The 26,356-nt window shown below is 38.4% G+C and overlaps 1 protein-coding gene across 2 annotated transcripts in view; it reads right to left on the bottom strand.

Moving 5' to 3' along the window:
• Positions 1 to 26,356, bottom strand: part of NALCN (sodium leak channel, non-selective) — a 277,231-nt gene that overhangs the window by 95,396 nt on the left and 155,479 nt on the right. For both annotated transcript variants that reach the window (XM_065895809.1, XM_065895808.1), the window contains 2 exons: positions 22,345 to 22,482; positions 8,234 to 8,308 (listed from right to left, as the gene is read on the bottom strand). In XM_065895809.1, the coding sequence (XP_065751881.1) occupies positions 8,234 to 8,308; positions 22,345 to 22,482 (213 nt within the window). The remainder of the gene's footprint in view (positions 1 to 8,233; positions 8,309 to 22,344; positions 22,483 to 26,356) is intronic.

Raw genomic sequence — 26,356 nt, forward strand, 5'->3', positions numbered from 1 at the left:
CAACCCGTAATAGGAAGACATCAATTCTAACAGGTACCTGGTCTGTTTTGTTTTGACTTCCCGGATCCTTGACTAGTACCTGTTTAACTCCAAAATTCCAGTTGGCTGCTCACCATTTTTGCATTGACTTCTAGATTTCTAGGCTGCTGTCTTTTTTTTTTTCTTTTTCTTTTTAAAATTGAGGTATAGGTGATTTATAATATTATGTAAGTTTCGGTATATAACACAGTGATTCACAAGTTCTAAAGGTTATACTCCATTTTTATAGGTATTATAGAATATTGGCCATATTCCCTGTGCTGTACAATGTATCCCTGTAGCTTATTTATTTTATACACGGTAGTCTGTACCCCCATCTTATCTGTCCCTCCCCACTCTATGCTGTTTTCTTATGCTGATAATTGACATCCTCAAATTTTTATCTTCTGTTGTGACCTATTAGCTTGAACCCTGATCTGAATAGTTCTCAGTCTTAGCTACTTCATCTCTTTAAACAGATCTTATTGTTTTTTATGTCTTAATGTGGCATAAGCATTTATTTTTTAAAAGAAGCCTAACAATGAAGCTCTATCAGAAATAGCAGATCAAGTGCTACATAAGATGAGTTTTGAGATTTCAGTTATGTTAAATTATGGGTAATAATACGTAAACTGACAACAAAAGAGTCATCTCTGACCAGAAGATTGAAAGAGTGGCTTCAAGTGGAGTTGGGTTACATCAAAGGCTTTGAGTAAAACGCTGCGCATCCCAACTCAGCCACTGATGATTTATAGCTTCTTCGGGGTATTGATCCTTGGCCCCTGGGCAGCTGAGTTTTTCCTGGAGCAGCAGAAATTCTAGTGTTGGATGCCTCCAGCTGCATTTGATTCCCAGCTGTTGTACAAATGTTACTCTCTGTGCAAACCGCAATGGGAAAAAAAATGGTTGGGTAGCACTGTAGTAAATGATGTTACTACGTAGCTATAAAAATTAAGAATCAGTCCATAACCAGGTGGTCTGTCTGGAAACTTAGAGCATGAGAAGTCTGAGAGGAAGAGGTTAACAGTTCGTCTTTACTTTCTTAGCTGTCATCACTCCTCACCTTCTGCGACCCAGCTTCTGCACCATCAGAATCCTTAAGCCTGCTCTCACCACCTTACCAATATGGTGACCAATTTTTTATCAAAATTAAAACAAAAAAAACTGTGGTCAGAAACACATAACATCACATTAATCACCTTAGTCATTTTTAAGGGTACAGTTCAGTAGCGTTAAGTACATCCATATTGTTGTGCACAAGGTCTCAAACCTTTTCATCTTTTAAAACTAAAACTCTATAGACATTGAACAACAACTCCTCTTTGCCCCTTTCAACTCTCACTCTATTTTCTGTTTCTATGAATTTGATTACGTTAGATACCTCATATAAATGGAATCATACAGCATTTATCATTGGCTTATTTCACCGAGCATAATGTCCTCAAGGTTCATCCATGTTGTTGCATGTCAGAATGAATCATATTCTACTTTATGTATACACCACATTCTCTTTAGTCATTCATCTGTCAATGGACATTTTGGTCGCTTCCACCTCTTGGCTATTGTGAGTAATGCTGCAATGAGATCCTACTTTCAATTCTTTTGGATATATACCCAGAAGTGGTATTGCTGGATCACTTCTATTTTTAATTTTTTGAGGAACCTCACGCTGTTTTCCATAGCGGCTGCACCATTTTACACCCCCAACAAGTGCACAAGTCTTCCAATTTCTCCATATCCTCTCCAAGCCAAGAACACAGAGTGTCTTTTCATTTATTTGTGTCTTCTGTAATTTCTTTCAGCAATGTTTTGTAGTTTTCAGGGCAGAAATCTTACACTTCCTTGGTTATGTTTTTCCTAAGTATTTTATTTTTTCTGATGCTATTGTAATTAGAATTGTTTGCTATGGTGACCACCTTTGACCTCTCTGAAGTCTTTGAGATTGTGGACCACAGCCTTGTTCTTGATGACACACACGTTCTACTCTTTCCTCCTACCTCTTGGGCTTCTCGTTCCCATTTCGGGCTCTTTCTCATTGGCTCACTGGATTCATTTGCTGTTCCTCAGGGAACCATTCTTCCCTTGGTACACTCATGATTCTAAAGGCTTAACTTACGACCTGCATGTTAATTTTTGCTTCTCTCCAATCTCTGTCTCAGCCCTGATACTCCACCTAAGTTTTAACCCTTACATCTATCCACAGACATTGTCTCATAGATATTTCCCAGGCATCTCATGGAAAATATGACCCCCCCCACTCCCCAAAATAAAACAAACAAACCCCAAAATTCTTCCTTCTTCTGCATCCTCTGCCTTGGCACATCTGGGGCAATCTAGAAACCTGAGTGATGCTCTTGTCTCCAACCTTTGCTCATCATACATCCGACGGGTCACCAGATCCTACCCTCTGCATTTCCTCTTCTGTACCTCACCACTCCTTCATGTTCCCTCATCTCTATTTCCTTTAGTTGAGACTGCAATCACCATCTGCTTCAGGGATTGGCTCTCCTATCTGCAGTCTAGGTGCCCTTCAATTCATTCTCTGAACTGAAGAATGCAGGGGAAAAAAGAATGAAATTTTGCCATCTGCAGCAACAAAGATGGACTTGGAGGATATTATGCTAAGTGAAATAAGTCAGACAAAGAAAGACAAATAATGCATGGTATCACTTACATGTGGAATCTAAAAACTACAGCAAACTAGTGACTATAACAAAAAAGAAGCAGACTCACAGACATAGAGAACAAACCAGTGGTTACCAATGAGGAGAGGGAAGGGGGAAGGGCAATTTAGGGGTAGAGGATTAAGAGGTACAAACTATTATCTAAAAAATGAATAAGATACAAGGATATATTGTACAACATGGGGAATATAACCAATATTTTATAATAACTATAAATGGAGTATAACCTTTAAAAACTGTGAATCACTATATTGTACACCTATAACTTATAATATTGTACAGTAACTAAACTTTGATTAAAAAAAAAATAGAACATAGGGGAGATTATGTCACTCTTGGCTTAAATGCCCGCAGGGTAACATCTAGCGGCTTAGCACTGCTCATGGCATTTCCTCTGCTGGTCCCTGCTTGTTTGTCCAGCTCACCCTTTTCTCCCTTGCTCTATACTTGAGTCACAGTGAACTCCTAGTGGCCTCCAAAAAGCCACTATGCTTTTTCTTGCCTAAAGAAAAAGTCTGCTGTTCTCTTGGTCTCAAGCATGCTTCTTTACACTGCCTTCTTCTAACTTCCTTCACCTAGATGGGAATTACAGATTTTAGTCTGTGCCACACTTGGGAGAAAACATATCTAATTTCATCATCTGTTATGTGTGTCTCCTTTGTGCTCCACAGTTTGTAGTATCTGTTTAGTTGTCACTTTCTGCCACCAGTTCATAAGCTATTTGAAGGAGGGAACAATGTCTTGTTCATCATTATGTCTGGTGCCCCTAACACAACATCTGAAGTACAGTAGATGGGCATTCAGACCCCAGGATTACAAAAATGGGGAGATCTAGTAAAAGGAATACCTCAAGTGACATTAGCCTGAGGCCATTACGTATTTGAATCACACAACCCTCCTTCTCCACACCCCACACTGATTCCCAGCTCACTGAGCTATATTCTGATTACAATTTGACCTCCAATCTACACATCCAAGGGAGAGAATCTGCTGATCCAAAAATGCAAGCATCTCAACCAACCCATTTTCCAGACACTCGCCTTAGAATGAATGAATGAACTGATTCTCTGAGCAGGCTGTGTGTCACCTGCATTGGGGTGAGAAAGCCCTTATTATCCCAACTTAAGCACTTTACAAATTGTATGAAATTGGGCAAGAAATTTATCTCCCTGAATGTTAGTTTCTGTGTCTTTAACATTTAGAATTAAATTCAGTAATTGCATATGAAGTGCCTGGCACCAGGTAGTTTTCAATAGGGAATATTTATTATTGTAACAGTTGCATCCTTCTTTCATGTTACATTCATTTGAGTTCACTCCTGTGAGATGGAAAAAGTACTAAGAAGACTGAAGGCTCGACTCAGATCAGGAGATGGCAAACAGTGCTTAGCTGAGTGGCTAGTCTGTCCCCTTGCTGTTGCCCTAAATCCAGAATGACTTCAATACAGGAGACAAGACAGAGATGAAAATGAAAGCCCCCAGGTAAGGCTACGGAGAAACATTAACCCAGAGCTCATATTTTTTTTTTTTTTGGCGCTCATATTTTTAAAAGGACTAAGATTTTTGTTGTTTTGTTAAAACCATAATCAACAAGAGAGAGAAGTCTCTTTACATGTCCATCCCTCACTATGCATTGGACATCATAGAAGACCAAACATTATCAAATTTGAACCAGACAAGACTCAAATGGGACTTAATACAGAGCTGGGGAAACAGTTTTAATTGCAAGCTTTGAACTTAATCTACACAGACTATCTCTACTTCCCTTTTCAGTGATTCTTTTCCCTGAGGCTTCTCTATGGGTCTTTTTTTCCCCTCATAGTTTAATGAATCTTCTACTGCTTAAAAGAAAACCCTTTATATCTGTCTTGCACTGAATTTGCAAAAATCATTAAAGCTGCAAGAATTCTCTTCCTTTTCAAAGTTTGCAAAACTCCACCTACATTCTCCAGTGTCTTTGCTACATCACAGAGCATGAAGGTCATTGTCTCCTACTGCTGTTTAGAGGACAGCAGTAGGTCAAGGGGGTTTTTAGCCTCTATATGAACCGACTTGGCTTCTCGGCAGCCAAATTATACATTTACAGACAATCTCATTTCTAGTCAATTTTCTGATCTTATGTAAAAACCCATTATATATCTCTATTTCTATCTCTATCTATCTCCAGTTCCTCTATTGGGTTTTGGTGATGCTGAAAGAGAATCACGGTCTCTATTTAGTTAGATATGGGGTCACATAAATTATGGCAGCTAGGAAATGATTGCTACTGCTATATTGCTGCTAGGAAAGCAATAGATGAATTTTATGTGAATGCATAATTGGCATGTTTTTTCAGAGCATTATTTATTTTGGAGAATGACAAAGGAAAAGCTGCATTAGTGGCTCTAAAGGCAAAACACTGGTGATGGCATGGAGACAGGTGGCCTGGGGATGAGCATTTACATCAGAACCAACCCTAAGTCATCCCCAAGGAGCCCTTTAATTATTGCCCTCTGAGTCCTCTCTTTTAAAAAGTTTCTATCAAAATGCCTTTCTTAAGCAATAAATAATTCAACGTTGCTTCTTTTTCCTTAAAGAAAGCATATATGAAGAGCCTTCAGAGCATTAGCATTAGGGAAGCAGTGCTGCTGCCTAGAATTCACAAATTTCCAGCTAAAAGTATTGAAGTAGGCATTTTAGTCGGGTAAATGCACAATTCCCTTTAGGTTTTCTGAAGTGTTAAAGAAGGCTGCTGGTCCCATAGTTCTCCTGAAGAGCCCCACGGGTTAGCATCCCTGGCTGGAAACCACTGTCTTAAAGGGCAAGGAGGCAACTTCAGAAAATAATGGGGACACAATAAGTAGCATGTTCCTACTTAAGAAGGATACAGTTCCAGCACCATTGATCCTGCAGACTGTGCTTGCCTCAGGGAGCTTCTTCACAAAAGCTCTGGTGCATGGAGCAATCTGAGGTAGCATTCGGTCACATTTCTCCCTCTCTATCACTGGCTTAGATTAATAATCTGTGCTCTTTCCTTTAATTTCATCTCTTGGATGTTTTCCTCGTTCACTTCTTCACTTCTTTCTCTTCTCCCATTCTAATTTCTTCACTGTACCATTCAGCTTTCTACCATTGTCTCCTATCCCATCCACCTCCAGGGACATAATCCCTCTCCCAAGCATGAGAACCGACTTTTTCTAATAGCCCCCGTTCAGTGTTTCATATTTAACGTCTCCATTTTAGAGGTGGCTCACACGGTTTCTATTACTCTTGAAAAATGTCTATGCACCAACATGTATATTTTAACACAATTGTTTTTACCACAATCATAATAAAGTACATTAATCCTCTAGAGACCTCTCTAAAATGTCAATATGCTGCAAGCACCTTATGTCTGTGTCTAAGGAGGGTCATTGCTCCAGAAGGTCCCTGAGGGAAAAGGCGCTTTGGCCAGTGTCTGCCATCATGTGGAGTGAATGGTAAGCATCTCAGCTCTTAGCTTCTGCCGAAGTCCTAACTCCAGTGCCTCTAATTAGATCATCTGCCTTTTGGATAGTTTTAATGATTGGGTAGCTTAATTCACCTCCATTCTTCAAGAAACTGCCTGTCACATCAATGGTTATTTCATGAATAGAATGACATCTCTGTCACCTAAGATATTATTTATCAACAAGTAACTAACAGTCTTATGAATGAGCCTCCACAATGGCATGACTCATGTTTGGCATTTATATAGCTTTAATGTGACTTAGTATAGCATAGAGGCTGAGTCTGGGCTTTTGGTCCAAATTGCCTGGGTTCAAATCCTAACTCTGCCACTTATTAGCAGTGAGACCTTAGGCAAGTTACTTCTCCGTGCCTTAGTTTCCTCACCTGTAAGATGAAGCTATTAACAATACTTGCATCACATGGTTGCTGTGAAATTTAAATAAATGAAAATACAAAGTAGCTGGCACTGAGCCAGTGCTCACACAAACGTGATTGTAGCTCTAAGAACCTACAGACTAGTTGGTGGAAAGGGTCAAAGACTGAAAAAACAAGTTTAAACTGAATAAAGACAGACTTTGGAATACAGAGTGCTTTCTGGAACTTGAAACATTAAAAAATCAACTATTTTTTTCACATTTTCCCCATCCTCTTCTCTGGGAATAATAAAAATAGAGTAAAATCATTTAAATCCTGAAATAAATACCAGATTTGTAAAGCAAGGACTAAGGTGGTTATACAGCAAGAGACATTTATTGGTTGTGTCTAATTATATGGTTGGTCAATTTCAATTTTGAACTCACTAATTACATATTTCTTCTACAACTAGAAACCGTGGGAAGTATTTGCATCAATGGCATAAAGAACTTCCCAACCCTCATTTGAAGAACCTACCACTGTTGCCACAAATTGAAAAGATCTGGAAGAAATCATGCCCACCACACTCAGATAACCATTTGCCTGTGTAGCCCCAGGACAGGGAAGAATTTAAACCCTTCCTTGATTTGCTCGCAGTGGGCATCTTTATATCAAATATGTTTGTTTCTTTTTTCTTTATTGACTGCCCTTGGTTAAAAGCATAGGCTTTGGAAATAAATAAGAGTAAAAAAATGAAATGCTTAAAGTGATTTTCAGATATATAAATAACAACAAAAATTTAAATAGGTTATATCTTTGTTTTTTTAAAAATAGACAACTCTATCCAACTTGAAAATTCTGAATGTGTAGGGCCTTCCTAAAATTCCAGATAGGATCTTCACTGGGATGTTAGTAATTCCAACTATTGCAGTGCTGGGGAGGGTAAGCCAAGAATATGTATCCAGGCTCCCCCCTTTTATAAATTCTGCTTCTCAAAGGGTCTCTTCTCTTTGACAGAGTCAAATGTTCAAGCCAAGTATCTTCCATGGAACAAAAACTATGAGAACAGCTAATCACACCTGTAATCTTCCTGCCAACATCAATAACATAATCTTCCCACATTTACGTTTACAGTTTTGGAACATGGTTATCAATGCCATAACACCCAATCTATTTTCATATACAACTGGGCACACCGTTGATCAATTATTCTATCCCCTTTCTTTTTTTTTTTTTTTTTTTTTCTATCCCCTTTCTTATAACCACTTTGGGCACCCAGACTAAATTCTCTTTTAATGTCTAGTGGTCAGGCAAGTTTATGCTTAATATTTTTATGATGATGATCAAGAGTATTACATGTAATTATGCCAAATGGCAATCTGGCTCTGAGGCATTTCATTTCCAAACTATCTTCATTTAATGGCAGAAGGAGAATCTAAATTCAGTTTACTATACTATGTCCATCTTAATTTTACTCAAAATAATGATATAAAAATATTCCTAGGATAATCATAGGGCAATAAAAATTTCCTTTGTTGATATTAGAGGTTAAACGTAGAAGAAAATTATTTGCCAACTCAGATTGTCTTAATGTAGTAAAATCTATCTTTTTTACTTTGAACCTTGAACTGCTTTAATACTACCTGTAAGCACATGTTTTGCCCTTATTTTTTTGATGCCGATTTAAAGAATCCCCCATACATTACTTACTTGTTTAAGCTTCTTTAGATCTTCATCAAGTTCTAAGTTGTCCAAAATAACAGCGACAAACAAACTCAGGAGGATCTATAAAATGGTTAAATAGCAATGAAAAAACCCACACGCCATAAGTATCAAAATATTATACATATGATATAGAATATCTACCTAAAATATACACTTATATAGAATGCATTAAACATGAGTTGTGAATCACTGCATAGGCATTTTAAGATACTTATAGCAAAGACATTAAAGGAAATGCATCTGTTAACTGAAATAAACAATATAAAATATTAATTTGCTTTATAAAACTGATTTAAAATGAAAATTAAGAAAACTTTAAAAAAATAACTCAACAATCTTACTTCTAAGACTGTATTCAAAGAAAATAACCTGAAGTACTAATGAAAACCTTTATATACAAAAGTGCTTGAGAGATTATTTGTAATAATGAAATACTGGAAATAACATCTAACCTTATGTAAATAGCTAATACAGTTATAGAGATCTCTATTGTAAAATTCATGCAGCCATTACAAATCCATTGTGGTAACTAGTCTCCAACATTGTGAGTCACTGGTGTTCACAGTCTTGTGTATCCCCTTACACATTGAATATGGCTGGTCTGTACAACCAATAGGTTACAGAAAGGATTGTGTGTGACTTATGAGGCTAGGTAGTAAAAGACATTGTGGCTTTCACCTCGCTCCCCCTTGGATCACACACTCTGCTGGAAGCCAGGTGCCGTGTCCTATGGCCAGGTGCCGTGTCCCTGTGGAGAGGCCCATGTGGCAATGAGCTGAGGCCTCCTGCCACAGTCATGTGACTGACCCATCTCAGAAGTGGATCCTTCAGCCCTAGTAAAGCCTTCAGGTGACTGAAGCCCCAGCTAACATCTTGATTGCAAACTCATGGGACACTCTGAACTACAGAAACACCCAGCTAAGCCCGTCTCAGATTCCCGACCTGCAGGATCCACGTGAGATAATAGATGTTTATTGTTGTAAGCTCTTAAGTTGTTCATAATTTGTTCTATAGCAATAGATAACCAATACACTCATGAATTTTAACAGTAGAAAAAATGCTTACAATATTAAATGAGAGTATATATGGTAGAAGTGCAAGTATGTACAAAAAGAAATAATAGAGAAAATGCTAGGAGGAGGTACTTTAGAAATGTTAACGGTGCCTGTCTGTGAAAAAAATGGACTCCCCCTCCCTTATTTTTTGTATTTCACTATATTTTCCCAAATTAAAAAAAAGGCATATACTTCATTTGGAATGGGTAAATACGGTAAAAGAAAGAAAACAACGAAAAAGTAGAATTTTAAAAATATTTTAATTTCTAGTCCCTTTTCAACTTTGAATTCTCTAAAGTACCACATTCATTTGAGAATCTTTTTCATTCTTAATATATATTCTTCCTTTTAATTTCCCTCTTGGCAAATGATTCCCATTTGTTACTATTAGACTATTAGACTTTGTTAAGCACAAAGGTAAGAAAATCGAGGCAATTTAGTCATGACTCTTAAGCACCAGAGAGATTATTATACAGAAGTTAATGGCTAGCTGTTTTCCAAGTTTAACGAGCATATAACAAGGGGGAAAAAAAGCCTCAAATACTATGGAGTTTTGACAATGTTTGGCTCAGGACAATTGCCAGCACTCTTCCTGTGAATAGCCACAGCCTTTGGGATCCTGCCATAACTTAAAGAGGATACAGAATGGTCTAGAACATAGATTTTTTTTCTTTTGTTTAGTTTTTTTAAAATTGAAGCATAGTTGATTTACAATGTTGTGTTAATTTCTGCTGTACAGCAAAGTAACACACACACACACATATATATACATATATATATACATATATATATATACTTTTTTATATACTTTTCCATTATGGTTTATTACAGGATATTGAATATAGTTCCCTGTATTATAGGAACAACAGAAGGACCTTGTTGTTTATCAATTCTGTATATAATAGTCTGTATCTGCTGACCCCAAACTCCCAATCCATCCCTCCCGCATACCTCCTCCCCCTTGGCAACCACATGTCTGTTCTCTATTAGACCACAGATTTTTTACTGATGTCACCACGTCCACCAACCTGTGCACATCTGGGCACAGATATATTCAGGCTTACTCTAAACCAGACATTATTCTATACAGGACATTTTATAGTTCACTCCAAGTCTAGCCCTTGTCCTGTGACCTTGAGGTTGACCTTGACGTTATCATCAAAAGTACTCTCAGTACTCCCTTCTCCTGCTTCCTCTCCCAGACTCAGAGTGGCCACCTGAAGGGCTCCGCTGTGAATCTGAGCTGTCTCACACCACTTTTGTCTCTCCTGGGCACTGGAAGCAGCCCTGGCTCTGTGTCCTAACCTAACAGCCTTTCCTATCTCCCCAGGGAAAGGGCCAACACAAATCTAAAAAGAAAAAAATAATTTCCCTGATTATAAAAGGGAAAGCCACAGTTCCCCTCCCTTTGCTTAGTGCATTTCCTTGAAAACTTACGCTTATAAATTCTGTCCCTTTGAGATGTATACAGATCTTTTTAAAAGCTAAATAAGTCTCATCATTTTACAACCCAGGAAGAGTGCCCTGTCTCCCCTTCTCCATGGGAAGTTGGGAATATAACTTAGCCACCTGGACCCATGCTGCAAAACTACCTATTTATCATGGAGATATGAAAAGTTTTATTTTCCTTCGGGTAAAGGCAATTAGCTATCACAGAGGGCCGTCCCAGTTACCAGGTGAATTTAGGGGGAACTGTATTTAACAAAAGATGCCATTGAGTCTTCTTGCCTGAGGACTACTTGTTTTCATCCTGAGAGAATGGATGTGTTGTGGGGATGTGTATCAAAGGGTGACATGGCTTTCTGTCTTTGCGATCACTTTGCTGGACTGCCTGTGATGCCCATCACAGTCTGGTTTAGCGCTATTCAATAATAAAACTGTTTTCTTTCTTGTCTACCTTGGTGGAGGTTTTCTGGATTGTCAGGAGATTTTATTTTTAATTATTTTCCCAACACCAGACAGATGGCAGGCTACTTAACCACAGCAAGGTTATGCTATTCGATTAAATTGGACTCTCTCGCTGTGTCAGATACTGCCTGGTCAGGAACATAAATGCGATACCGTGCTCACCGCTACGAAGTTCACAATCGAATTAAGCAGACGTGGGTTGGCAGCCTGGTGGAAAAGAGCAATGTGGTTGGAGACCTTGGCCGGCAAATAGGCTCTGACAGTCACCAGCTGCGTGGCAACCACTAGCCCACTGTGAATTTCAGTGCTCTCATTTGTAAAATACGATGGCTATAATAATAATAGCTTGACAAATTGCAGCTATAGTATTTTTTCATTTAATCCTCCTGCAAGAACCCTGGGGTGTGGTATAGCCTATATGAAAATACACAGACGTAAACTTAGATATGCGACACTAAAACAGTTTTCTTCATATTTTTACATATCAGTTGAATGTAGTCCATAAGCCCTCCATTTGTGTTGATGGCTGAAAACCGAATCTTGCTACATGAATCCAATTTTGTCCTTTAAAACTTAGTTACATTTGAATAAATGCTCCTTTTCTTTGTAGGTCTGGTTTAAAGTCAAAGATGTGATGGTCATTGGCCTCTGGTCCACTGTGGCCATGTGACTGGTCCTCTGTCCCCCATCAGGGGCAGTGATGGCGCTTATTTGGGGGACGCTGGGCTTTCTCTCTGCTGAATTGGTCACCACCTCAGTTCCTGCAGCTCCTGCTAAGATCTCTGGTTCTCAGTGACACCCCTTGTTTTAGTTTCCTGGGGCTGCTGCAACAAATTGCACTAGCTTTGTGACTTAAAACAACAGAGGGGGATTCTATGACAGTTCTGGAGGCCAGAAGTCCAAACTCAGCTGTTGGCAGGATCACACTCCCTCCAAAGGCTATAGGGGAGGATCCTTTCTTGCCTCTTCCAGCATCTCGTGGCCCCAGGCATCGCCTGGCTTGCAGCAGCCTCACTCCACAATCTCTGTTTCTGTCTTTTCCTCATACTCCCTGCATCTTGTCCTCACCCTTCTCTTATAAGGACACTTGTTACTGGACTTGAGACTTAACTGGATAATCCAGATTAATCTCATCTCAAGATCCTTAATTTAATTGCATCTGAAATGACCATTTCCCCAAATAAGGTCACATTCACAAGCCTGGGAGTTAGGACATGGATATACTTTTGTGGAGCACCCATTCAATCCCCTCTACTCTCTATCTGGTCTCTAATTTGGGCCCTTGTTCTAGCAGTAGTGTTCTTCCTACTCAGTGGCTTTCAACTCTCAAGGAAGTTCGGAAGTTCTGCCATTCCAGGTGGAGGCTAAGGGAGACTGGTTTTTTGGGGGGGATCTTTCAGACTCTCTCTACCTAGACCTCTCAGGCAGCTACACAGCTCTCTGCGGGCTGCCCCTCGTCTGTGTCGGCCCCTAGCAAGGCTCTCTCCCCATCAAGTTCAGACAAGAAGTGGTTGCAGGTCTTGGCTGTCAACACACCAACGATGGTGTGACGTGCCACCATCGTCGAAACGCACCGCCTCCCCGTCTCTCTCTGGGCCCTTCTGCCTCCCTCATGCTTCATCCCCAGAAAACGTTCTTATTTCCTCTCAGAAAGCAGGGATGTGAAGGAAAATGGGAGCAGGGGCTTGGAGCGGGGGCACACGTGTGTGAAGACTGACAACCAGAAACTAAACTCAACCAGAGTATCCCAGGTTCGGTTCTGTGCCACCTAAGCTCTCCGATTTCTCAGAGCTGATCTGGGCCGACGCGTCTGGGTGCCTCTTCTGAACGCTGCTCATTTAAGATCATGAGGGGCTGATCATGAGTCCAGCCAGGTGCTACCAGGATAGCAAGATACCAAGGAGAAGGAGGTTTTTGGCAGGAAGGGAATTGTGAGAAAGTCTTTCCAGGGGGCATGAGGGAAGACAGGGCCTTGGGAGAGTGGGGCTAACTAGGGACCTGGTGAGCAGGTGAGTATGGCCAGAGCATGGGTGCCTGGAAGGAGGCTGGGGGAGCCTGAGAGGTAGGCCTGGGGGCTGGCAGTTTGCCCAAATGCCACCAAGGGAGGTCGGGAGGTGTGAGAGGGAGGTTGCAATAATCACAGAATGATGGCATTCTTTTCTTCTCTGGTAAAATTTTCCTTTCAGATGTTCTGGTTTTTTATGCAGGTAATGCAGTTATTTTAAGCTGGCTCATTGAAATAGTAATGGGATACTTGTTAAGTGCAGTCTGACAAAAGTTATTAAATATGTAATATTTTGTTACCTTAATTTAAAAAGCAGTACATTTTATACCTCCTTTTTGGAGGAAAGAGGAAAAAGCTACCCTCAGGGCAGAAGGACAGAGAAACAGATGGGGGATTCTAGCTGCACATTCTCTTTTTCATGGAGATAAGAGTTTGATTTTCATGGTAGAGAGAAGGCAAGACTCAAAAAGGAAACACTTTGGCTTTGCTGAAGGGGCTTTGCAGGTAGAAAGCCCCTCGCTAACAGCGTTGAGACAAGCTCTTGGGGTGGGTTTTGGTAACAAATTTAAGCACAATATATGGGAAAGTTTAAAGTTTGCTTTAAACTTCATTAAACCTAGGTTCATTCACTATCTGAATGTTCAGCCTTTCCTGCTTAGTTAACATGAAGACGTGATGGCAAAACCAGAAACCGTATTTAAAAATGTGTGTGGAGTTCGAGTTTCCTTGAAACTCTGTGTGGACATGGACATTTATGGATCCTTGTCACCGTGTTCCTGACGAGTAGGACCCTGTGCTAAAGTGAGGACTTGGCACTTGGGGTCTGGCTTTGATGTTTCTCTGGAGGGGAAACAGAAGATGCCGGGGAGGCTAGGTCTGCAGCTGATTGCCAGGAGGTGAGAATTACTTTGTAGTTTTTTTCTCAGACTCTAATAAGTTGGCAATAACCACCGTGACAAAGAAACAGAAGTGAAGGGAGGGTGGCAGCTTGGTTTCCATCATATTTAATTTACACTGTCAGTGAGACATTATTTTCCTACAAACCAGTGCTGTGCGGACTTGGACTTGAGCTCGCAGGCTGACTTGGGTGTCAGCCATTTCTCCCCCCATCCCCCATATTAATGGGAGTGGGGGACAGATCCTAATTCTGAAAGCAAGAACTATTCCTCAATCCTCTCAGTGTTGCTTTTTGTTGTTGCTGTTGTTTGTTCTGTTTTATAGAAAGCTGAGGTAATGCTCGTTAACCTGAACCCATTACGTTGACGTTTGAGTCTTACTTTCAGCCAATGTCTGCCTACTACCAGTACCATCCGTACTGTGCCAAAAGGCTTTTCATAGCCATTAAATGAGGTTCACAGTTTTATATTAAATGCTACTGATATAACAAAAGGATTTTTACAGGGATTTGTCACATTGACTCACAAGAGCTTCATCATTTGCATGAAACCCTTTTACCTTTACGCTTTGCTGGTTCTAAATTACACAGTCAACCTGTTGTGTGCATTGTTTATCTTTCATAATTTATATAATATTTAAATTTATAATGGGGCATGGAATTCTAAATCACTATTTTTTCGTAAAGATGTAATTTCAGGGGAAAAATGGCTAATGATATATCCTTCCATTTCCTCTTGAGCTTTGTTAAATAAAGCACACATATACTCTCAACACAGCGGTATTTAGTATGTGCAATGCTTTAAAACAAGAAATTCATATTTATATTTTCACACACTGGCTACTCGCCACTTTTAACAGATCTATAACACTGCATTATATTAATATGCAACACACGTATTTGCTCTATCATGCAATATACAATGGATGTAATACATCCACTTCCTTATTTTGTGATCAATATTGATACATCATGAATCAACGATTTCAATGTAAAAGTCGAGAATAGCTATTAAAATAGTCCAGGTATCTAATTCTTTATTTTTCTCAGATTACAACACCCATTCTCAAGATATTTTTGGTATTGACAATGCATTTGGTGTGCAAAACCAGATCTCTGCAAGCCTGGCAAGTCTCCTTCCTAGAATTTTTATGAATGGGGTAGCTACTGCTTGGTGGGGTGCTGACCTTCCAGCTTAGTGGGTTTCAAAACCAATGTCTCCAGGTTCAATATGGCTCCCGCCACATGTGGTAGGAGGCGTTCAGCCATTGTGATTCCTCACGACCTCTCTTCTCTAACTTCTCCTCTCACTCCGGAAAAAGCCAGATTCACCTGAGCTAATATATTTGCTATGTTTAAGTTTGACACCTTTAACTACAGATAATTAACTTGGTTTTCTTCCATTTAACCATAATGCATTTCAATGAAATTCAATAAATGACTGAAGCAGTGTGTTCCCCAGCATCATTATTTCCTCCAATTTTGTTGTGACACAACCCCTCTGTGCAACACACAAGGGTTCTCATTCTCTCTACTGAAGGGAGAGGCTAGGTTAGCATGATTCAGGCTGCTGAAGGTTATGGTGTATTTTCTCAAGAGGGTGGCTTTACCATCTTAGAATGGGTCTTCTTGATTGAGAATTTCTATCTCTGTAGCTTCCAATCCTGTTTTGCATTCTTTCCAACTCTGCATATAGTCCTGCACCCACCCTATCCACCTTTCCTTTTTCATTTCCATTTCTCTTCTAAAGTTTCCTCTTATTATTTTCTTTTCCTTTTTATATAGCTTAAAGATAGCCCTTTAACTGAAATGTCACCTTTAATCTTATTTCTTTCTCTACTGTGAACTTTATTAATAATTTCTATTTTTAACATTATTTTCAAGGATACAGTAGAAGCACAGCAGGAATCTGGTCAACACCTTATCATCTTGTGGTTTTCTTTTCCTTTTTACCATTTATAATCACACTCTCCTAAGCTGTCTTGCAGGCTGTAGTTAGAAACAATTTCATTTTTCATATAGGTCAACAAAAAGTCAAGTGTAATCAGAGCAATGTAAAATGGGAAATGCTCACCACAGATGCACTTTTAAATGAATTCTATAAAATCAAGTTATTTAATTTACACTCTGGAATGCCCATTTTTGTCAGCAAAATACAACTATTTTCTGAAAGCTGCTGCTACAGAAGCAAAATCAAGAGATTGCTGTGTTAATGTAAGCACTTCAAAGGTAACAAAAAGACTATACACAATGAATGCTTAATTACATTTTCTCTCAGTATTCCCATCACAGGGCTTTCCTTTGAAACAATAATAAAGGCGAAAACACTGAAAAAAAAAAAAAGTCTTTCAACTGGTTGTCTTTATCGTTCTTATCCCCAAATCATTGGCAAAAGTGGGGGAAAAGATAGATTTCATAAGCATTTGGCAAAACTGCAATCAGTCAGGACAGAAATACAGAATATATACCTGGCGAATGAGAGAGACATTCTACAGGAACAGTAGATAATGGTTATAAATATGCATCTGCTATACACTTAAGCCTGATTTTTACTGTGGGCTGACAAACTGGTGGCCCCAGGGGGCGATGGAATGGCCTGCTGTTTCTTATTCCAGAACAAACTGCAGCCGGGCATTGTTTGTTTTTTTCTGCTTGGCACATGCCTGTTTGTCCCTGAGAAGACTAAATCAGGAGCTCCCCAAGTTGTGTGGCACCACCGGCCTGCGTGGATAAAAATCAAATCAGAGCTTGTATATTTATGTGGACTTTTAAAAATTTTTTTCCAATTTGGGTTAAAATCTTTTGTAGTATTTTACAAAAAAATTAAAAACTGATACATTTAACAAAAATGCTCTTTTAAAGCTAAATCCAAGCCTAAAGACAGACTTATGGAATAGAGATTTTAACTTCTAAATGTTCAGTTTTGAAGGTTATGCGATGCATATGTAACACAGGCTTATCACCTTCACACACATTTGTATGTTGGTCCACAAACCATCTCCAGCTGTTTTACTGCCAATATTTTAAGAATTTCAGATCAGGTTGACCTGCAATGATTGGGAAGCAAATGTTTATCATGTGCTTCGATCACACTGCAAGCAACAGCATGCCCTCGTGCCTCTTATCACTTGTATCATTAGGTCTTGAATCACAGCTTTTATCTGTGTGTTTGTGTTTACCAGTCCAACTTCTGTACTAGTTTAGGCTCAGAGAGGACAGAGATTAAGCCCTTTCCCACTATGGCCTTATACATAGGTTAGTACTTATACAGAGTAGTTGAGACTCAGTAAAACTGTGCTGAATCGAATTAGGCTAACTTGATAGAGCTCATAATAGTGACTGACAGTCTGAGGACATACAGGATAATAAAGCAATTGTCGATAATGTTTAAGCAAAATCTCCAGTGACCTGGGGAAGTGACTTCAGTCGCTAGACTTTTTGGGTAGTACAGAAGTGACACTTGCAGTTTTGAAAATTTAATTATAGTGTTTTCTTTCACTGAATTAATTACTTCTCATTTAAAAAAATTATAAATTAGAAAATCTGAATTGACCTCTTTGCTTTGTAGATGAAACCAACTACACATCTCAAAGTTTTAAAAATGTCACATAAATCTGGATGAGAAAAATTGATTTGTTTTGTTTAAATAATGCATTTCATCCAACTTATACTATATATAAACAGTAAGTTGAGACGGGTTAAAGATCTAAAGATGAAAGGCAAAAATTTTAAATAATTATAAGAAGATAGGGGAGAATATTTTTATTACTTCAGGGTGGGAAAGAATTTCTTAAACATGAGTCCAAATTAAATGTTGACCGTAAGTGAAAAACTGATAGTTCTGACCACATCAAAATATAACGTCAAAAGCCATCACAGACAAATTGGAATAATAAAATATTCCCTGAGAGAGGATATTTGCGACATATATAGTAGTTAATGGATAATATCCAGAATCTATGCAGTACTACAACAACGAATTTAAGAAAGACAAACTAGCTTTTAGGAAAAGAGAGAAAGCACATGGTTGGGTGAGTCAAGAAGTCAAAGTAGTCAAAGAAGACAGCCAATAAACATACTAAGAGGTGCTCCCTTATTAATAACCATGGAAACCCCCAAAACGCAAGTTAAGGCAAAGAGATATCACCATTCAACTCACAAGACTGTCAAAATCTTAAGAGTCTAACAATATCCAGTATACATGAGAATGTAAGAACACAGGAATTCTCAACCACTGCATGTGGGACTGTAAATTAGTGCAGTTTGCCTGTAGAACGGGGGTCTGCAAATTAAAGTTCCAGATAGCAAATACGTTAGGTTTTGAGGGCCAAGAGGCAACACTAAGGATATTGCGTATGGACCTACACAACCATTTAAAATGCACAAACTGGGCTTCCCTGGTGGTGCAGTGGTTAAGAATCTGCCTGCCACTGCAGGAGACACGGGTTCGAGCCCTGGTCTGGGAAGATCCCACATGCCGCGGAGCAACTAAGCCCATGTGCCACAACTACTGAGCCTGTGCTCCAGAGCCTCCGAACCACCACTGCTGAGCCCATGTGCCACAACTGCTGAGCCCACGCTCTGCAGTTACTGAAGCCCCCGTGCCTAGAGCCTGTGCTCTGCAACGAGAAGCCACTGCAATGAAGACCCAACACAGCCAAAAATAAATAAAAATAAATTAAAAAAAATAAAATGCACAAACCATTCTTAGCTCCCAAGCTGTAGAAATAAAGCCTGTGGACCAGGTTTGGTGTGTGGGTTTGCAGACCTGTGCAATGGAGCCATTTGGGCAGCATCCAGGATCCTGGATTCTATGGATACTTTCTGGCATATACCCTAAAGAAACTCACACAACTGGACACAAAGTACGAACACATTAGTTGCAACAGTATAAGAGCAAAACATTGGAAAACAACCTAAACATCTACCAGGGAGGGAACTGAGAAGCAAACATGGCATATTCAGTCCATGGACTACTATATGACTCTATATACTAATGACTGAATTAGCTCTATGTGTATTAAGATGAAAAGATTTCAAAAACAATACTTGGTCAAAAACGCCACTGAGAACACATGTAGAGTTTGATACTATTTATTCTGAAAATTGCTACTCCTAATGATTTGTAAGGAGGGAAACACATGATGAAAGGTAAGTTGGCTTCAGCATGGAGTAGGGTCATAACAGCAAGAGAAGTGTGCACACCAGGCATCTCCCATCTCCCCCACAGATGGCCATCAGTGCACTGGAGCAGTACTCTCAAGCTGAAAAATAATACTGATCTTAAAAGCTAAGGGTATAAAATGTCTGTAGATGATAACCTTAAATTAAAAGCATCCTATATTTTTAATGGATACATATGTGTGTGGGAAACTACTGTAATCCATTGATTTTAAGGTGCACGTTTATCTTCACACTTTAACAAGCTGAAGTTGGGATGCACCTTACAATCTATGTGTATAGTTTAACTGTTGTTTTTTTTGTTAATGTTACACAAAATATGAGTCTTTTCAGAGTTGATAGTATGCTAAATTTAGTAAAATATGATTTAAAAACTGGAAGACAGATTCGTATCCAATTCATCATAGTCATTGTCTGGGAGAAGGGGCGTGGGGAAAGATGAAAAGAGAGACGGACTTGGGCATAAATGATACTTTAAACTGATCAATAATACTTTACTTCTATAAATTAGAAACATCTGAAATAACAATAACATTTTAGCATTTATTAATATATAGCTTGAAATGCTCATATTATCTTATTTAAACTTGAAGGAACTCAGTGTTGGTGAGAGTTACGACCATCCTCTTACACCATGGCTAAAACATCCTCAAAAATACAAGTTCACCTCATATGTACATGGCAACCTTGGAAACTAGGTGTGTTGGGCCTTATTATTCTCACTTTCAGATATAACACAACACAGAGATCAGAGAAGTTGTCTGATTCTCCCAAAGTCACATCTAGTGACCAGCAGAGAGAGATCCTGAATCCAGGTTTTTGGACTTCAAGTCTGTAGTCTTGTACTCTACCATATTTACCAGACTGCCCTCATTGACATGTAGACTTTTCAATTCTCAACTGCTTTACAGATTTGAAAAAATTATGATCAAAAGAACGATTTCAATTGTCAGTTTTAGAACTACTTTTTGAAAATCACAATGAAAAAAATTACTGTACAATGAGTGTTTTGGGCAGACACTTAAATCAGTAGAATGAAGGTGTGTAATTAGATATGGGTTTTCAAGCTGTGCTCTGTAGATTCCTAAAGGCTCAAGTGAATCTCAGCAGTCCTTGCAAGTGCTTCAGTGTTCCAAAATCAATGCCATGTTTTTGGCCTAATAAGGAAAATTCAGAATGCCCAAGAAGTCTATTACCAGATTTAATATTTTATTTCATTATATTAGTGATCCCTGTAGAAATCCACTTGAAAAAAAATTACTTTGCTAAATAATTTACTAGGCTAGATCATTTTTCTTCCTGCTTACATACTGTGTTAGTCTCTGACTTAAGAATCAAATCTTTAAGTGTGAAAAATCTGCAGTGGGGAGAGCAGAAGATTATATTGTTTTAACAGAACAACAGTTAGACATTATTCCCATACGTAGATGATTTCAACCATCTATCCTGCATTTAACCCATGATCAATAGTCTCCAACTTAAACACATAGTAGGTGCTTAATAAACATTAGTTGAGTTCATGAATAAATGAATGAATGAATGAATAAATGAACGACACAGATTAGAGGTCCTGTCAGGGAGGATGCAAAGACCTTAGGGCCAAGTGCCTGCCAACACCAGTGCAGCCAGATTCGTCTTTAGAAGCCAGACCTCCATTCCCACTGCTCAGTGTTCTTTCCTTTTGTGAATATTTTAAAAGTCACCCCATGTAAAAAATGCCAAAACTATTTCTACGTGATTCCACTATTTGAGCCCAGGACCTTCCGCCACATAACAATGTATCCTCATACACCTTTTGATGGACGTGTTATCGTTTTGAAGGTCTCTGCCTATAGCAAATGCGACCTCTAGTTTAATGCATGTAGTTTCTCCAGCACTTATTTGATTCATAGACATTTAGATTTGGAAGGGACCTTAGAGGCTGTATGTAATTTGTTTTATCTTAGTGACTTGGGCAGAGGTTTGATTTGCTGCAGACATTTTCAGTGACAATGACAAGCTTCAGAATCTAGGGAAGCAGCAACAAATAGTTGCAAGACCCCGGGCTTTGAGACCAGGCAGACTTGGGAATGTTCTGGCTCTAACATTTACACTCTTTGTGACACTGGGCAAATTAACTCCTCAGTTTCATCATCTGTAATGTGGGAATGTGACCTACCTTTGTTGTTCCAGATATTAGGAATAAAATTATAAAGAATTTTGCCACCCAATAAAGAGTAGCGGTTGTTTTTATTTCCTGTGTTCCTGATGAAGGGTAACATTCTGGGTCCTTACCTTGGAACTCTTAGCATAATATTAGAGATTAAATTTGGTTCTTAAATATGTACAAATTTATTATATGGAGATGTACATTTGTCATTAGAAAGACCTAAGGATTACATCCCTTAGTATGTCATAGGCCACATTTCATAACTTTTTCCTTTCTTTTTAATAGAAATACATCGAAGAGAAAAGTGTGTGTGACAGAGGAAAATTTTTCCTGGATTTTGGTATTCAGTTTTTATCACGCTTTTTACAATATTTGCAGCCATGTGTTTTATTTTTCCCCATGTGTTTCTTTTAGTCATACAAAATGTAGTAACACTGAGCTAGTTTCTAATTAACTGACTGCACCCTGAGGTCTCCAGCTTCTGTTTTCAGTTTCATTACATCTGTGAAGAGGATGCAGTGAAACTGAAGAGAGTGTCTCTCTATGATAAAAAAATAATAATAATGTAGTTCTGGTTTGATCCTTAGATCGCTGAGGGTGTGAATGCTTAGAGATGGATAAGTCTGTACATGGATGTGGGATTTCCATTTTGTTTCATCTTGTTTTCCCTCATGTAAACCACTTGACCTTGATGGAGACAACTTCTTACTTAGATCTGAAATCTAGTTCCTCAAGTAGTTTTTTGACTCATATACATTTAGAATGGAAGGGACCTCATCCAACGGGACTACTCTACCTTGGTTCTTTGGTTCTGATTCTGAAATTGACAATAGGCCAAAAATCTGTTAATGTTCATCCCATTATGAATTGTAAGACATAATTGAAAAGAAATGCTAAACTCACCAGAGTGGCGAAGAGGTGATACAGAATGAAATAGATGGCGACCACTGGTGCCCACATGTGTCCCACAGCATTTAGCGTTTGGTCCATGACGTCAACCCATCCTTCCTGGGTAAGGATCTGGAACATGGACATAAATGCCTACAGAGGAAAAGAATGGAAGTATTAAACACTAGCCTTGGGCTTACATGCAACTTAGAATTAGCATATGGTGTTGAGGACTTTGATTTCAGTATTATTGATTCAGCAGGGAAAGAACAGCCTTCATTCGACAGATAGGAAAGGGCTAAGAACAAAGATTCTAAAAGCCTGATATCTAGCTATTCAATGTGGAAAACTAAAATAATTACTCTGAATTAAAATTAGCTTTGTTGGTGGTAAATACTGCTGATCAAATCAGAACAAAATTCAGGAACCTTTGCTTATTGCCTTTCTTGTTTTTCCCTTTTAGCAAGTTCACTATTTAACTAACATTTCCAACGGATTGCTGTATTTTTTTTTTTTTGCTGTTAAGCACAACTTATTTTTACAGTGAATTACAGTTGATTGTCTAAAGGCAAATGAGAATAACAACATTAATTTTACTTTTATAGTATCCATCTATCAAATTATTTCAGTTATATTAAAAACATGAGACTTTAAAAAAGAAATTTTTCCAAATGATATGGCCATGCTAAGCAACTTAATAAAGATGATCACATTTTTCATGATTTTTTAAAAAAATTTTCAAGACGGAGTCAAGACCATGGAAGAAACCCCAAGATCAAAAATAAAATAAAATAATTAAAACTAGAGCATTCCAACAAAAGCCAGCCTAGCTAAAAGACTCATTCTCTCTCTGCAAAGATCTTTGGTTTGTTTCATTCTTACATGTTTTTCTCATTAAATATATATATCCATCATTGACTCACGTATCTTGTACACATCAGTGGTCAATAAATGTTTCCTAATGAGAACCTATGATGATGTTGGGGAAAGTTGACAACTGGAATCTAGTGACTCTAAAAAAATCTTTACAGACTTTAGTAAAATGGAAGACATAAATTGAATTCTCAGGTATTGGGATTCCAAGAAATAAGGTCCAGGCTAATACAAAGATGGACTGAGCCCAAGATAAAAGCTCTGTTACACTGATAGTATCTTAGAGGCAAAATGGATCCTAAAGATAACCTACCCTGACCCATTCTTTTTGAAGATAAGGAAAAAGAGGCTTAAAGATGGATGATTATCCCAAAGTCACTCTATTAATTTGTGGCACTAACAGAAGTAGCACCAGGCATTATGATTCCAAAGCAAGTACTTTTCCAAGTATTGCTTCCTGTGTTCAGTGAAGTCTGGAATCTACTACTTCCCAGGCCTCACTGCACAGTAAGCTCTCTTAGCAGTTTTCTTTACTAGGGATAAGTAAATTAACTTCTTTTTACAAGTGCGATGTTCAATGCTCAGCACATAATAGGCCTGTTTGAACAAAGGAACAATGCATTGTTAAATGAATCTTGAACTAGGAGATAAGTTTTTTCTCTTACCCTTTGTCCATGTGTGAAACACTTAACCTCTCCTTGAGTTCATTTTTCTATAATATCATCATCCTACAAAGTGTTTCATTAATGAAAGTATGAAGTATATTGTTACTGATACTTGAACACGGCATCAACAAGGACAGTATAATACTTTCCTCGACAGGGTGCCAAAGAGAACACTAGCTTTAACTCATCCTAAAAATGCTTCAGAGAATTTTTCAACACATCGTTTAACCTCATAAGTATGCCAGAACCTATCACTGAGGGCAATTATTTTTCCCCGTGTTTTTTTTCTATTGAATATTTATTATATCTGAATGCAAGCAACACAAGTTCCAAAGATGATTCACATAAAAATATCAGATCTTCTTCAACAGAGCTGTCACCAGCGTGAAAGTGTGTGGACATCCAAGAGACTCTACAGTAAAAGGGGGAAGAGTCAAAATACCTACCAGGATGTTTTGAAAAACATCCTGTTTTGAAAAAAAAAGGAATTTTTCTGGACATGGCTTTCTTTCCCCAAAAGTGACAGGAAAGCTTGTGATTAAGTCCAACAGATTTATTCTTGGTACCTAGAGGCCAAAAATTCAGGTGTACCTTTCCGCTGCCTTGGGCAGAAACCAACTTAATGTGTTTTCATCTACGGCATTAGCTTTCACGAATACTCAGCTATTATGCATCCAGTAAATGCTTGGGAACAGGAAGCTAGGGGTTTATAACCTGTTGCTGTGAGATAAGCAATGTGACCAAGAACATCGGGTTATCCTCTACTCTTTCCAGAGTTTCAAAAGAAAAAACGTCTCACTTCTGCCCAGCTCAGCCCCCTGAAAGTGCATACATACTATGAGATGCTGTGAATTATATCTGAGAGCAAAGCTTTCTGTTACAACGTGATTGGTGTTTATAGTCACTTACATGAATAAACCAGTGAAAGGTAGGGCCATGAAATACTTCTTCTATTACAGGCTGAAAAATAAGTTGTGTCCTGCACGAGGGGTACTTTATCAGTTTTGTTGAGATTTTATCTGGAAATTTAAATCCCAGTGACAGTCTGTTTGAGATGTGAATCAAATACACTTACTGACTTATATTGTCTTCAGGATCCGCGTTCCTTGAAGAACCTGTTTACATTATTTATTTGGACATGGATTATCAGTGGTTCCTGAAGACCTGATGTGTTGGGGACTGAGATGAGGAAGACATGGCTTCTTAAGAAATTTATAATAGGAGTGGAAGAAAAAGATGAACATGACCAACTCTAAGAAATGGAAGAACGAAAAATACGGCGCATTAAGAGAAATATGGCAAAGCTATAAGAAGCAAGTTGGAAGGACAGATATATTCCTCTTGGGTGAGTCAAGAATAGTTTGTAGAAAATGATAGCAACTGACTTTCATGAGGAAGACGAGTAGAATTTAAATGGTGGAGAAGGGGGTCATGAACAAAGGCCTGGAGGAAGTTGTTTCTTTTCTCCAAGCTCCCTGTTCATGTGTTATGCCATTTCCTATCCTGTTGACCTTTACTTTCCCCATAATGATTTCAGCCAGCTCTTTATAAATTAAGAAAATTAATCTTATATCTGCCATATATTTTTCCCTATCTTTTAACAGTACTTTTTTACAAAAATAAATTTTAAATTTCTATGTGGTTTAATTTGCCATTCCTTTTATTTAAGGTGTTTATATTTTGCTTAAAAAGACTTCTCTCACTGCAAGATTAGATATAAATGTACCTATAAGTTTCCTTATTTTATTATGCTTAACATTTGAACCAGAAATCACTGTTTAAATCAGTTTAAATATGGAATTTATTTTGGTATAAGAAATAAGACAGAAATCAATCTTATTTTTCTTTTCAATAGGTGATCAGTTGATTAAGCTCAATATAATTTTAAAAATCTGTCTTTTCTTCACTAATTTGAAAAATCCCTGGTATCATACATTGAATACTCATATACTTTCAATTCTATTTCTAAACTTTCTATTCTTTTCCATCTATTTATTTCATCTCCAAATTGCCTAATCTTTGTACATTTTAATAAGTGGTAGAGTTACTAGCCCCTCCTCCTTAAGCTTTTGTTTTCAGAATTCTTTTATTTTTATATGTTAATTGCCCCAAAATATCCTCTTGTTTTATTCACTGGAATCACACGAATCTAAGAAAAATTGATATTATCTTCCAGTCTCAAAGAAAGGCAAGTCTTTCCACTTATCCATTTATCAAGTCTTTACTCAAGATTCTGGACAAAGGTTTCAGTTTATATAGTTTCTGTCCATTTCTTGTTAAGCTCATTCTTAATATTACTTTTCAAAAATTTAATCAAGGTGATACCATATGATTAAAAATGTTACATAGGGCTTCCCTGGTGGCGCAGTGGTTGAGAGTCCGCCTGCCGATGCAGGGGACACGGGTTCATGCCCCGGTCCGAGAAGATCCCACATGCCGCGGAGCGGCTGAGCCCGTGAGCCACGGCCGCTGAGCCTGCGCGTCCAGAG

The sequence above is a fragment of the Phocoena phocoena genome, chromosome 18, assembly GCF_963924675.1.
Source record: "Phocoena phocoena chromosome 18, mPhoPho1.1, whole genome shotgun sequence".
NCBI classification, from domain to species: domain Eukaryota; kingdom Metazoa; phylum Chordata; class Mammalia; order Artiodactyla; family Phocoenidae; genus Phocoena; species Phocoena phocoena.